This window comes from Rhinolophus sinicus, linkage group LG07 (assembly GCF_036562045.2).
Source record: "Rhinolophus sinicus isolate RSC01 linkage group LG07, ASM3656204v1, whole genome shotgun sequence".
NCBI lineage: Eukaryota > Metazoa > Chordata > Mammalia > Chiroptera > Rhinolophidae > Rhinolophus > Rhinolophus sinicus.
In genome coordinates, this window is record NC_133757.1 from 24,296,256 (window position 1) to 24,311,554 (window position 15,299).

Below are 15,299 nucleotides of genomic sequence, written 5' to 3' on the forward strand. Positions count from 1 at the left end.
CTGCTTGCCCCTCCTGAGGAGGGTCTCGCTGAGTAACCCGGAAGTGCTTCTCCTTCTGGTAGCAGTGAGAGGACGTCGGAGAGTGCTGGAGTTTGCAGTGGCGGGCGTGCACTGTCCTCAGCATGCAAAGATTACTTTTTCCGCCCTTGAAGGCCTTGATGGGAAGCCCGTGTCTCCGACTCCTGGCTCCTCGGGCGGCGCCTAGGACACAGGTACCGCACCGCAGCGGACTCTGCGTCGCGGAAGCGCGCACAGGGAGAAAGAGCCTGCAGCTCTTTTCGTAGCTCCTTGGAGTTCAAAACGCATTTCCTTGTCGTATCCAGAGCCCCTGAGTCCTGAACCACTTACTAGCTGTGTGATATTAGCCAAGTTAGGTAACCTTTCTGTGCCTTAATTTTCCCACGTATAAAAATGGGGATAACAGCAATAGTTTATAAGATTGCTGGGAGGATTAAATTTAATATACATCAAGCACTTAGCACATCATAAAAGCTCAGCAAATTTTACTCAGATATTTGATTTTTGCTAAAAGCCTCCAGGTACTCAGGTTAGAGATTATAACCCCTGTCTACAAAGAGGGAAATTGAGGTTTAATATAAATTGTCTGAAGTTACTTCGTTAATTAGAAGCAGGAAACCAAATACGGGTCTTCGGACTCGGGGACAGAGTCAGAAGAGGGTGTGCATCCATTCAACTGGTAATTACTGTGATTATCGTGTTAGGAACCAGGGAAGCGAAAGGTAAATACCTAAAAGCTACTGCCCTGGAGGAAGCTACAATTTATTCATATATAATTAATTTGTTAAATCTTTATTAAGATCCTGTTATGTACGGGAACTGTGTTTGAAACGACGCCCGAGGGAAAGAACCAGACTGACCACTGCTGTCCCACAGCTCAGAGTTTTGTGGGAGATAGAGAGGAACCTGAAGTGTGTTAAGGATAAAGCAGGTAGAAGGTGCCTAGAGTAGCCAGTTGCAGATCTGGAGTAGTCTGGGAAAACTTCCCGGAGGAGGTGACATCTAAGCTGAGATCTACAGTAGGTACTGTTACTGAACTCAGGTTCAGCTGCTTGCTGCTTGAGCAACGATTAAGAGACAAGGGTTGGTGGAAAGAAAAAAAGGTTTACTCAAAATGCTAGCATTCCCGGAATATGGTGGACTATTGTCTCAAAGGCCACCTTCCCCCTTCCTAGACTGGTCAGAAGGTTTTATAGGTACACAAGAAGAACAAAGGAAAAGGGGAGTTAATCCTGAGACTCGTCCAGGAGAACATCTCCTGGGGTCCTGTTTGTTGTGATGGTTATCTCAAACCCAGGGTGATTCCTATGCCATCTGACAGAAAATCACAGTCCAGAATTGCAGCGTGGTTGCAATTTCTACCACATCTGTAGTTACTTCTTCCACTGAAGTCTTGAATCCTTCAATGTCATCCATGAAGGTTGGAATCAAACTTCTAAACTATTAATGTTGGTATTTTCACTTCTTTCCATTAATCACGAATGTCCTAAATGGGATCTAGAATGGTGAGTACTTTCCAAAAGGTTTACAATTTGCTCAATGCAGGGTTGACACAAACCTTCAATTTGTGAAAAATGCAGTGTCTGCAATGTACAATAATTGAAGTGCAATAAAACGAGGTATGCCTGTATTATCAATCGGGACAAGTAGTGTCCAAGTCAGAGAGAAATATGTTTAAAGATCCACAGAAGAAATAAAATAATCCATATCTTGGTGTAGAGTAAGTCTGGGGGAAGAATGCCAGAGAGCAGAAGGCTCATGTAGGATGGGGATGAATTGGAGTGAGGCCAAGAGTGGAGGCAGGAAAACCCGCTGGGAGGAAGATGCAGGATGCAGTAATCCATTTAAAAGATGATGATTGGCCAGGGCAGTAGCAGCAATGTGGCCATACAGGGTACTCGACTCCAGAGTGGCACTGAGGGTGAGTAGCTGTGGAGTGAGGTCTTTCCCTCTTTCTCCAGTTGTAATTTATCTGTCTTAATCCTTAGTGTGGTTGCAGCTGTGGGATCAGGCGCGCCTTAAGGCCAGGGCAATACAGCACCATCTCTGAAGTAGCTTTACAGTCTGGAAGGGGTACAGAGTCCCTTCCTTCAAAGGCTGCTGAGCGAGTAGTGGGCCGATGGCTGCTGGTCTGCAGTGGAACAGTGGCTGGAGCTGTTATTCTTGGTGGAGTAACTAGGTGAGTAATTTGCTCGTAGTGTGTCAGCTGTTTGGGTCATCAGTAGAGGTACAGGATGACCGAGGGGAAAGGGATCCTCAGAATCATGTAGTCTTGCTCCCTCGTTTTACATGTGCAGAAACTGAGACCTAAAGAGGGGATATGTCTAATGGCCTGCTCTGCCATAAAACGGTTTAGGGTAATAGAAGCCCTTCACAAAGACTGGTTTAGGTCTTAACTGTTAGCTATGCACTATATACATATCCCCCTACAATCAGCTCAAATTTGTCTCAAAATTTTTTGTATAGTTTGCTTGAATTAAACCGAAATAAGTTCCATACATCACAATTGGTTCATATGCCTCTTAGGTCTCTTTAAACCTATAAAGAGATTATCGATTTAGATTCTATTCTCTCCCCTCCCCCCTGCCCCTTTGCAGTTTTGTTGAAGACCCCCAAATTATTTGTCCTATGGAGTTTCCCACAGTCTGGGTTTTGCTGATTGCATATTTGTGGTCATATTTTACATGTTCCATTATCCCCTGTATTTCTTATAAACTGGTTGTTGCTTGATCAGATTCAGGTTGGGGCCGTGGGGCAAAATACTTCATAGATGATTATAACTTTCATAAATATCTGTTGTCTATTAGAGATGTCAACCATGATTGATGATCATTACCTAGATCTATAATAGCTCAACTCTAAAGAGAAACTGTCCCTCATCAACAATTTGGTTATCCTAAGATACAGTATATATTGGAAAGGCAGGATAAATACTTGATTGTTTCCTTTTACCAGTTTTCAAAATAATGAATTGGTTCCCAAGCATCCTCCACAGGTGACCAATACAGTGTTTGAGTTTTTAAGTACCATTGTGAGCTCATAAGTTTTAAACATACTTGATATGTTTCAGTCCATGTTTTAGTCCATTGCTGTGCCGATGATTTTTTCAAATTGTCCCATCTTTAGTCGCTGGGAACCTCTCAAATTGGCTCCAGAGTTGTTTTGACAAGATGCTAGTAACCTTTGATTCCATGCTTTCTGGATGATAAAATGTTCCAGGCTCTTGTACATTTCCTGCCTCAGGCCTGAAATCAGCCTTTTACTTTAGGAATCCTAACTCCTTATGGTGAAGATACTTTGTGGTTTTAAAAAAGTGTGTGTTCTCAAATTTCTTTCCACATTCCCTGCACCCTTATTTCAAAATACCTTATGTGTTATATAGGCTGTACGGGAAACTGACACATTTGAGTTTTATTGTCTTTAAATTCACTCAAGAACCTCAACTGTCTTATACCTAATATCGAGTCTCTTTCCCCCGTGTAAATAATGTTGCATTTATTATGCATTTATATAATAAATGCATAATAAATAATGTTGCATTTATTATGCATAATGTTGCATTTATTATGCATAATGTTATGCATTTAGGGCAAAATTTCTTTGGTCTAAGGGTGATTTCACTGTTTCTGTCAAAATTCTAAGCCATAAGAAGAGAAGATGTCAGAAAGGAAACAATGAAATGATGTGTTTACCTTTAGAGGGGTTAAGCTCAGATCCACTTGTTGCTATAAACCATTTATGAGTAATCAAGCATATCTCTCTCCCACCGCCTCACTCACTCAGATTTCTTTCCTATCCTAAGGTTGACAGAGTCTGGCCTCTCAATGGTAGATTGGCATTTAATAAAGGAGATGAAGCCACCTACAAGCCAAGAGGAATGGGAAGCAGAATTCCAAAAATACCAGCAATTTCCAGAATTTAAAATGTGAGTATTATAGAAAATCAGGTAAACATCCCGTGAGGCGCACTCGATCTTTTGCTTATTTAAACATTTCAGAATGGTTAGAGTCCATTATTTCTTGATAGGTGGCTCAGTTACGTTTAGTGAGCTCCACTCTAAACCTCTAATTCCAAAGCGATCCTGAGGTCACTGATGAGGAAGGAGGCAGACCTATCAAGCTTCACGACAGAATGTTCCTGCATTCCGTTGGGAAATAAAAATCAGACAGGTGTGTCCTCTTGTTTTTGACTTCCCTTTTCACCCAGCTTGAATCGTGATATGACATTGGCAGAATTCAAGTTCATCTGGTACATGGAATACTCACACCGAATGTGGGGCCGCCTTGTAGGCCTCGCGTACATCCTGCCTGCTGCCTACTTTTGGAGAAAGGGCTGGCTCAGCCGCAACATGAAAGGACGTGTTCTTGCCCTCTGTGGTTTAGTCTGCTTCCAGGTGAGATTTATTTAAGTTTGGAAAAGCAGAGACGCTCAGAAGAGCTTCCTAGATGGCATTGTGTTTAAGGAAGTAATCTTCTAACAGAGTAGGAGGGAGCATGGATTTCTAGTGTCATGTGCCTGGCTTTAAGACCCAGCCCTGCCACTTAGTAGGACAAGTTGTAGCCTCTGTAGGCTATGCTTTCCTTACCTGTAAAGAGGGATAGTAATAGTGCCTACCATTTAGGTTGCTTGAATATTAATTGAGAACATGCATATAAAGTACTTAGTTTAGTGCCTGGAATCAGTAAGCACTCAGTAAATATATTTTTGTGTCACAAGAATTAGTTTCTTTCCCATCATGACTCTCCTCCTGGGTTCTCATCTCCTCCCTTTTTCTCACTTGCCTGCTCTATGGAGAAGTGGGATCCCTATGCTAGAATGGCTACAGAAGCAAATGAGAAAATTCCAAAAGACAAACATTTTATGGAATAAGGGATCTTAAAATATAGGTGTAGCTGAGAGATATTCAAGTACTTTATAAATGGTGGTTAAAATCACATAAGTTGAACTGAAGTTAAGGAAAAGAGCTTTGAACGACTCTCCTGGTTAAGGGATTAGGTGAGACTGTGAGCCAAGAAAAGGAATAGTAAGAAGACACATGAGTATTTGGATCACGGTGTACAGGCCTGAAGGGAGAGTATCAGAGCATCATAGAAATACAAACTTTGATCAGGAGGAAGTAAATTGGTTAATTTAACTTAGAAGTGGTGAGAATGTGAACTAATTAGGAGGAATTAAGGGAGAAGATGGAAGAGATGAACAGATAATAATAAACAGTTAGACTTTAATAAAAGTCAAATAGAAACTAGGGTAGGGGAGGTGAAACAAAATGAAGTTTGCTTTAGAATGGGAAGAAAAACCCATTAAAGACAGACTCTCAGGGAGGCAGAGATTTAAAGATGGCAAATAGGGAATGGAAGGAAGAAAGGGAGCTGGCACTGTGTACTCCATCTTCAATGTCCTGTGCAGTTGAAATGAAGATAATTAGAAAATCCAGGGTAGTCAGAAAGGGGGAAGAAATGCCCAAAGAGATTTCCTAAGGGGTATGGTTCTCTTGGCTTATGAGGGAGGGGGTGAAAGGGCTGTATCTTACCCAATATAATTGGAACTGGTAATTGTTTGGGTTAGTTGAAAACGTCAGTTAAAGCAGGGAATCATAGAATAATAATACGTACCTTAAACATGGACTTTCATTACCTTTTTTTTACAATTTTTTTAATTGAAAAGCTAAGTAAGACCTGTTCTTTGAGTCCTCTGATTAGAGTTCAACCTCAGATGTCTTGCACCCTCATAAAGTATCATTTTGTTTCATTTTCCTTAAAGAGAACTTAGATACTTGCAAAGCAATCTGACTGCAAAGCCTTACAGATTTTTATGACTTTTCTCCACAAAACTTAAAATTGTCTATTCCCACCTAAATTGACACTAGTTTTCAAGCAGTTATCTTTGTCAAGCTTTTCCAGAGCATTCAATCTGGTTTTTATAGAAACAGCTCTCTTTTCATTCTCATATTTCACTGGTTTACACAATGGTAAATCATATCAAGTACACATATGTAAGGTTTTGCCTACAGACAAGCTTTTGTGTACTTCTCTATATTTAGCTTATACTTCAGTAAAATGTTAATCTAATCAGTGGTTAAATGTTCATGGTGCTGTATGTGGAAATGGAGATCGGTCCTGATTCCTGGGATACTGAGGATATGTGCAGGCATGGAAAGGAGGGGTCAGGTAGGGAGTACTGATAATTGATAACCCACTTTCTCAGAGAGTAAAGGTGAGTGGACAGTTTCAACCTTGTTTACTTGCCTCTTCTCCTTTTGGTTCTAGGGTCTGTTGGGATGGTACATGGTGAAAAGTGGATTAGAAGAAAAGCCAGATTCCCATGACATCCCTCGGGTCAGTCAGTACCGCCTCGCTGCCCACCTGGGATCAGCCCTCGTTCTGTACTGTGCCAGCCTGTGGACCTCGCTCTCACTGCTGCTTTCCCCACATAAGGTAAGTCATTATGTATCGTCACCACATCTGCACAGATGCTGACAGGGTCAGAGAAATGGAAATTCGGGCTCTAATGGGAAGTTACCAGTCAAAATGCACACATTCCTTTACCATATTTCCCCGAAAATAAGACCTAGCTGGACCATCAACTCTAATGCGTCTTTTGAAGCAAAAATTAATAAAAGACCCGGTCTTATTTCAATACAAGACCCAGTATAATATAATATATGATATGATATGATTGATATATAATAGATTATATTATAACATAATATAATGTCTGGTCTTATATTAATTTTTGCTCCAAAAGATGCATTAGAGCTGATGGTCCGGCTAGGTCTTATTTTGGGAGAAACAAAGTAGTAACATCTACCGATTTATCAGAAACTAGATATAACCAAAGTTTAGAGGAACCTTGAACTTTGCGACTGCAAAGTAAAATGTGCACTTATTCTTTTAAGCTGGAGCAACTCACTCAAAGGAGAATTAGCATAGGAGCCGAATGTTTTGCAGCATTGTCTATTGGGAAAGGTGAAACATGAATTTTAGAGAAAGGGGGAAGGAGTACCGGCAGGAAGAGATGCCCCACCCACTCTGCTTCTGAGTCCCGAGGGGTGGTGGATGGCACAGTGAGCAGGGCCAGACGAGAGTGGCCTGTTGGGTTGTCTGTTCTTCAGATGGGGAACCTAGCATCCATCAAGCCGAACAATACAGTAAACCTTAGTGATCTCACCTGAAAGTAATTTCTCTGTATGCCAATTAAGGTTGTTTCTACGTGTCTTAAAAATGAGTATTGTGTTAGGTATTGAAGTCATGATTGACCTGGATAACTTGTTCATGGGTGAAGTTTGAGATGATAATAGGACTTTTAAGTAGAATCATCCAATACAGGTACCTCGAGGCCAGTGGCCTGGATCCCAGTAAGAACAGAAGGTGTTGACGGCACTCATCCCCACAGGGAAGCCAGATACAGAGTCGAAACATTGGTGTATAGTAGAGTGTACATCTGAATAATTCTTGTTCTCCTGACTTTCAAAACCGAGCTTCTAAAATGAGTTGCCTGTATCTTATCTATAGCTGTACATCCTGACAACCTATTTGTTTTTTACAATTCTTGTCATCTGGCTTCCCCACCCACCCCTTACATACACACCCACATATTCACCTACATACCGTGTTTCCCCGAAAATAAGACCGAGTCTTATATCAATTTTTGCTCCAAAAGACGCATTTAGGCTTATGTTCAGGGGATGTCACCCTGAAAAATCATGCTAGGGCTTATTTTCCAGTTAGATCTTATTTTCAGGGAAACATGGTACTTACACATACACCCACACACCCTAAATGCTCTGTAATGAAGTGGTACTCTTAGAGGTTACTAATGACTTATTATCAATTAATTGTATTTCCCTTTTAAAATTTATTTAGGAATGCCCTTCTAGCTACTGGATGGGATGCTGCCTGGTTCATGAATCTCTTAATTAGATCTCAAAAAAATTTTTATTTATATTCCACTAATTACAGAAAGGGTTTGAGATGATAGTCAAACATATGGTTGGACTATGCTGTCCAACACGGTAGCTGACTAGCTCCATGTGGCTATTTAAATTTTAATTAATCAAAATTAAATAAAATTAACTTTACTTAAACAAACTTGCTATTAAACTAAATCAAACTAACTTTTTGTTTAATTTTCAGTTGCTTTAGCCTTGTTTCGACCCTCATTAGCCACATATTGGGCAGCACAGCCAATAGAAAGTTCTGTTTGGCAGCACTGTATATTGTCCTCCGAAATCTTAGAAGTGATACCTTGTTCTTCACGTACTAGTGTATAAGTCATATGAGGGCAGCATTCTGACTTAATTCCTTTGTACCTTTTTGGTTACCGGTTTATAAAGTTCTTAATAAATATTTATTGATTCCTGATTAATATCAGCAGTTGGCTGTAGTAAAAATAAAAACAAATTTTGACTTTACCAAAAACACTAAATGCAAGACTCTACTCTAGGCATTTTCTGCGATTTTGATTCTGACTATATTTTCTACACTAAATACCACACACAAGATGAGAATCCCGTCCTCTATTTTAAGCCACATCATGTTAACCATCGTGAAGCATTTTCTCCCTGAACAGTGCAAATCATTCAGTTATTAAAGAGATACGTATGAGTACCTACATGCCAAGCCCTAGGCTAGAAGTACTGTAATAAGCAAGACAGATAGCAGTTCCTGCTTTCACAAAACTTACAAGATAGCAGAGAAAACAGATAGTAAATGCATAAATTTAATAAAATATGATGTGTGTCAGAACAGAGTATCTGCTGGGAGTACGTAACCTAGTCTAGGGCTCAGAGCGGTCTGACGGCATGGTCGTTTGGGGTTAGCCTTGGAGATCTGGGCTGCCTCTCGTAGCTCCTGCAGTACAGTTAATCGGAGTGATTTTCTTTTCTTATTTAGTTGCCTGAAACCCGTCAACTCCTACGGTTGAGACGATTTGCTCATGGAACAGCAGGCTTGGTGTTCCTCACTGCTCTCTCAGGTAGGACTGTTCTCATCAAAGATGGCCTGTTTTCATTCCACTCTCAGGCGGGATCTCTTGCCTAATGCTTTCCCCTTTTTTCCTATATCTTCACATTTCCCTTTCACACTTGCCCCTCTCATACCCATCATCTTCACCCTGTTTTCTGTTCCTTCCTCCCTTCTAAAAATCCTGCTTTCCAGACAGTTGAACGAAAATATTAAGCATCTGCCTGGATCCAGACTGCCTAGGCTCAAATCTTGGCTTTACCACCTATGAACTCTATGACCTTAGACAAGCCTTGGAACATCTCTGGGCCTCAGTGACCTCATCTGTAAAATGGGGGTGATGATAATAGTATGAGTAATATATGTGAAGTGCTTAAAACAGTACCTGGCACTGAGCATAAGCTATATAAGTGTTAACTGTTATTGTTATGTAAACATTATTGTTATTATTGTTACATTACACCAAGATGGGTCAGACAAAAGGCCTGCCCTCAAAGATGGTCTAAGGTGGAGAGTTCATTGGAGCAAAGAGACCAACGCAGATCTTTCTCATTCTTTAAATCATACTTCTTCTACCTCTCTCATTCTGGAACTGTGCTATCTAATACAATAATCACTAGTCTCATGTGACTGTTTAAACTTAAATTATTTAAAAATATGTAAAATTTAAAATTTAGTTCCTTAGTCATACTCGCCATATTTCAAGGGCTCAATAGGACGGCAAATACAGAACATTTTCATCATCTCGGAAAGTTCTGTTGGACAACACTGATTTAAAATAAAACCATCAAACAAGTGATGTACCCAAACTTACCCCCTCTTTCTTGGTGGAAGAGCATGAATTTTGACTTTATAAATGGCGTTTACAAAAATAAGGAATATGATCTAAACATCCCTTAATCTTCTTTGATCATACGTAATGGATTAGTCATCCATTAATTCAAAAATACCCTCTTTATGTGTTTTTCCAGGATTTAGTTTATAATTTTTTTATTGTTCATTCAATAAATATTTTTTGAGCATTTGGGGAAGACAGGTAAACAATAAAAACATGTCAGTTAATGTTCATTGCTGTGACTAAAAATAAAGCACGATAAGGGATAGTGGGGTGGAGGAGTGCTGTCTTATGTTGGGTCACTGGGGGGCGCTCTTTGATAAAGTGACGTTTGAATGGAGACCTGAAGAAGTGATGGAGTAAATTATGCAGATAGCTGGGAGAAGAGCACTTCCAGAATGGATGAGTAGTTCTCAGTGGGAAGTAAGGAGGGCATCAGTCACTAAGGGGATTTTTCCAGACTAACATGCCTCTCTCCAGAGCTTCTCATCCACTCCTCCAGGGGAGGCATCCAGAAACTTGGGGTGGGAGTAAGTGAGGATGTACGTGTTTTTCTTTTAAGTTCTTGTGGTGATTGTGATATGTATCCCCTGTTTGAGAACGCTTACAGTAAATCTATTTATTATTCTCTATTTCTTTTATCTAAATCTGGCATAATAAACTTTTTCTGTCAGAATAGTACTTGTTCTCATTTTAATAACTACTATTTACCTTGGCATACAGGGGCTTTTGTGGCAGGACTGGATGCTGGGCTTGTTTACAATTCCTTCCCCAAGATGGGAGAATCTTGGATCCCAGAGGATCTCTTTACCTTTTCCCCCATCCTGAGGAATGTTTTTGAGAATCCCACCATGGTGCAGTTTGATCACCGGATTCTGGTAAGTCTGGCTGGTGGTTCCTGGCTACGAAGCACAGGGAGCCCTACAGGCTTGGGGTGTCCAACGCATGGGTGGCAACAGTGAGAGGGCAGAGTGGCAATTAGAGGGCAGTCCTCTGTGTGATGTTTTTGTCCTAATTACCCACAGCCCCTCCGGCCAAATGCTGGCTTACAAGGAGGATACTGCCAGCTTCTTAAAGTTTGAATATGCCTCTTACCATCTGGCAAATGATAACTGCCCTCCATCCTGCACACACATAGGAGAGTCATTTTAGCAGAAATGAAGCTTAGTAGAGAGGCGAGTGCAGACAGACTGTGGTTGCTGAACACGTAGCTGACGCAGAAGCCCAGGGAGCCAAGGGCATCATAAATACTTTTTGTTTTATCTAAACTAATGCTTATGAAGGGCCTGCTCTGGGTCGTGTAAAACTGGGCCTGGTAGCCTGGCCGTGATAAATCGGAGCAGGGGAAGATCAGCAGCAAGGAGGCCAGTGAGAAGCAGTGGCTCTTTTGCTGTAATGCAGGTGGGAGTGGGGGGTTCAGGGCTTCATGGTGGGAGTGGAACCCGAAGAATGAGGAATCTGAGGTTGTAAGGAATAGAAAATTGGCTGTAGAGATGAAGGTGAAGAAAGATCAAAGGAGATCCCCGAGTTTCTTCTGTGGCGTGCTTAAAACACGACCAACAAAAATGGGACTATTGGAATGAGTGTTGAGCCAGATACGGGAGGATATCATCAGATGGAAGCATGTTGAGTATGAGAGCATAGTGGTACATCTTAAGAGAGAGGCCGAGAGGACACAGATATCCAAGGGGAATGCGGGGGCTTGCACATGTTAGCTTGTGGGGGCTCAGTCCCCAACCACCACACATTTTGGAATAAAAAAAAGTGTAGTTGAAATTGTCATCATGGACAGCTCTGAAAAGGAAATAAATGAAATAGATGCAGAAATATGATAGAAAAACATTCTCTGACCTCATGGAAGGGATAAGAGGATCCTATTCCCGCTCCCAGACCCCCGTTCTGAAGGGCGGGAATGAAAATGAGACTTAAGATCTATTTTAGCACTAGCTGGCAGCACCACCACTTCTGCTACTCACAGCCCAGGGAAATAATAACCTCAGGTGCTGGGGTCAGCCCTGCTTTAAAAACACAGGATTAGAGATAAAATTAGGGCTAAGGATGCAAAGAACGATTTAAAACGTGAGGGCCACACCTGGGTGACACCCACATTGGAAGGTGGATGAGATCACAGAGAGTGTGTGTATAGAAAGTGATAGGTGCAGAAACTTGGGGCACCCTAGGGAACACTGACATTTAAGTGGCAAGCAGAAGAGGAGCAGGAAAGACTGAGAAGCAGTAATCGGGGACCTGCAGGAGGTTCTGTGCCTGCGACAAGAAAGTGCTTAGTGGTCCTGGAGGAGATACAGGTGAGGTGAGCACACATCAAGAGGTGGGCCATTTCTTTCTGGCACTTGATGGGACTCTCTTCCTTGCAGGGAATCACTTCAGTTACTGCCATTACAGTGCTCTACCTCCTGTCCCGGAGAATTCCCCTTCCTCGAAGGACCAAGATGGCAGCAGTGACTCTGCTAGCTTTGGCGTATACACAGGTATAAACCACCTCTTTTTGGTCTCAGGTTGTCCCCAAAACAAAGTTGAAAAGGAAAGGTAACACGCTAGGAGAAAATATTTTCAGTACTTGTAATAGACTCAAAGATTAATAACCAGAAAATAAGGATATCAATACACAGTGCTCACAAGGGGAATGATGACTGGGCATTGAATATGAAAAGCTGCTTAGTCTCACTCATGATCGGGGAGGAGCAAATGAAAACAAGGCATGCCATTTTGGGCTTGTCAGATTGGAAAAAATGAAACAAAAAAAGATAATCAGGTATTGGCACAGGTATAGGAAATGGATGCCTTCATATATTCTTGGTGAGAGCATGAGTTGGTGTAGTGTTTTTCACAGGGCAGTATCTTTTGAGATGTTAAGTGTATAATCCTTTGGCCCAGCAAATTGACTTATTAGTACCTCCCCGAGAGATATTCTAATGCACAAAGCTATGTATCTACAAGGAAATTCATTTTAGAATTACCGTGATGGTGAAAAATTGGAAAATAACCTAAACAGTTAAATAAACAACCATGGTAAATTTATACTGTGGAATTCTGTGCAGCAGTTTATTAAGATTTGAAGACCTATATTGTTAAGTGGGAAAAAAAGCAAGTGACAAACAACATATTTTTTAAAAGCACAAAACTATGTTTCTCTCAAATTTTTATACAGAAGTACAAGTGTGTAGAAACTGGTAACAGTAACAACCTTTGAGGAGGGGAACTGGGACAGGATGAAGGATAATTAAGGGAAATTTTAGGTTTTTCTGTCTTGTTTGAATTTCTTTCATTGTAAGTATATTTACTTGTGAAATTAAAAATATTTTCTAATGTTCTGATCAGAGGATGTGGAGGTTTGTGTATGTGGTTGTCCATGCCCAGTCGTTTCAGCTCTGAATCTGTGGCTCCTTTGCTCACTGCTGTCTTTCCTCTGCAACAGGTGGGTCTGGGCATCAGCACGCTGCTGATGTACGTGCCAACTCCTTTGGCTGCCACTCACCAGTCCGGCTCCTTGGCTCTGCTCAGTGTTGCCCTTTGGCTCATGAACGAACTCCGAAGGGTCCCAAAATAACTCTAAGAGGCTCAGTTTCGTAGGACTGAAACTGCTTTTGAGAGCTCATCAGAGAGCACAGAACGTGGGTTCTTCTAAGAGGATGATCTTGGCATGTCAAGTGGTTTCCAAAGTGGTCAAGGTTTTACAAATTCTTTGCCTGTTTTTGAGACAGTCCCTAGATCACGAATATCATTAAGTATGGTTACACTAATGGTTCCTTTTCAAATCTGTTACTTTTCATGTTGAAAATCAGGTTTAATAAAAAGAAGGAAACATTTTCAGATCTGCCATTTGCTGCTTCTTAATAGGCTCTGTCTCAGTTTTCTAATGTTGGGAAGCTCTTGGTTCTACACATGTCGTCACTGTCTCCTTGACCTCCGGAGCCCTGAATTCTAAGTAGAAATCGGTTACAACCTTAACTTCATGTCCATCAGGTGAAAATTCAAAGGAAGGATTCGCATCCTCTACAGAAGCCAGATAAGCTTCAACAAGAAACTAGTATTCCGCATTCCCAAAATGGGGACAGGGCAGAGTGTGACAAGCTTGATGTCTGTGTGCAGCACAATGGTTTCTAGGGACTCAGACAAGAAGGTAGTCACTAGTAACCCACTTGGATTCATCAAGCACTAACCTATAGTGCTGTTACGTCTCCAGGTCAGATGAATGGAATAGATAGTATAAATCCGTTCCTGACAGGGTTTCCTAACAGCCTCGGTGACGAGAAAAATGTGGCCCTGATGGTAGACACGGACACATATTCAGATATTGAAACAAATTGTTGATTAATGAATTGGTGTGATTTTGGTCTTTGTTGATATTTCATAGGACTCTGTCTTATTCAGGTTTTTTTAAAAGTCAGTGTTTGGATGAAGGCATCAGATCAGATGTGAGGGTGGAGCAACCCAACATTGCTAATAGATGACAGTCACAGCTCAAAACAGTCCAGAGTGACACAATCAAGATGAAATTAAACAGATTATAACACCCTCATTTAAATTAAATGGTTATATAAGTTTGGCGTAGAGAAACCTGGCTTCATATCATTTCATATAAAAAAGGGAATTCAGTTCACCACAGGCTCAACACAAACCAATAATGTGATGACACCAGTAAAAATTGGTGTTTGAGATTTTGTCGATAGAAGTTTCATAGCCATAGTCAGAACACCTGAATGCTACTGCTGCATTTCACTCGGTACCAAATTTAAGAAGGATCTTGACCCCTAAGTATGTATTCAGAAGAAGGGACCGGGATGGTGAGGAGTCCAGAACCCCTATCAGGGAATACCTGTAGGAATAAGGGGTATTTAGCTGGAGGAGAACATTGGAGAGAGAGCAAAATTCCTGTCCTTGACAAGTTGAAGCCCTCTCATGAAGAAGGAATGACCTTCCTTTGTGCTGCAAAGCTGGAGCAATGGGTGAAAGTTGCAAAAAGCTATTATAGTTTTTAGTTTTGTAGAAGGCAAGAGTAAGTTGAACCACATAAATGCCCCCACAATGGGGAGGGCAGGTGCCCTGCTAATGGGCTAAACCACTGCTGAGCTCTGAACTACTGCTGCTCTGCATGTCCAGGGTTGTCAGATCTGACTTAAAGCCAAACACCTAGCTTTTTATGGGAAAGCTCTCAATTAACTGTTGGCAACTAATTTCAAAATTTTTAGAAACATGCAGGTGGAACACATGGGAGCCATACATGACCTAAGGGTTGCCCATTTACAGTCTTCTGGACTACGTGATCTCACTGAGTTTCAGTGGGGCTTACAGTGTACCATTCTGAAATGGTTCTTGGCAGAACAGAAGCAGACCATTTATCTCCGACTTTTAGAAAATCGCAGACCCTGGAGCTTATGCTCTGGCTAGAAGTGGTTCCCCAGCTTCTTTCACATTAGAATCTTTAAAAATCCTAAGCCCAAGCCTCACCCAAGAGCAATTAAATT

At 41.3% G+C, this 15,299-nt stretch overlaps 1 protein-coding gene across 1 annotated transcript; it reads left to right on the forward strand.

Moving 5' to 3' along the window:
* Window positions 1–8: 8 nt before the first annotated feature.
* On the forward strand, window positions 9–13,644 carry COX15 (cytochrome c oxidase assembly homolog COX15). Its single transcript, XM_019724873.2, has 9 exons — window positions 9–212; window positions 2,007–2,197; window positions 3,821–3,943; window positions 4,225–4,411; window positions 6,285–6,452; window positions 8,910–8,991; window positions 10,537–10,691; window positions 12,189–12,302; window positions 13,250–13,644. Exons 1-9 carry the CDS (start codon window positions 123–125, stop codon window positions 13,379–13,381), a joined length of 1,242 nt encoding a protein of 413 aa, XP_019580432.2. The 5' UTR covers window positions 9–122; the 3' UTR covers window positions 13,382–13,644.
* Window positions 13,645–15,299: the final 1,655 nt, after the last annotated feature.

Bases quoted from the DNA above. Each gene is read 5' to 3' on its own strand.
- COX15 (XM_019724873.2), top strand. From the start codon at position 123: ATGCAAAGATTACTTTTTCCGCCCTTGAAGGCCTTGATGGGAAGCCCG. The intron at 3,944-4,224 runs GTGAGTATTATA...CTTTTCACCCAG, and splicing joins CAATTTCCAGAATTTAAAAT to CTTGAATCGTGATATGACAT. The intron at 6,453-8,909 runs GTAAGTCATTAT...TTTCTTATTTAG, and splicing joins TGCTGCTTTCCCCACATAAG to TTGCCTGAAACCCGTCAACT.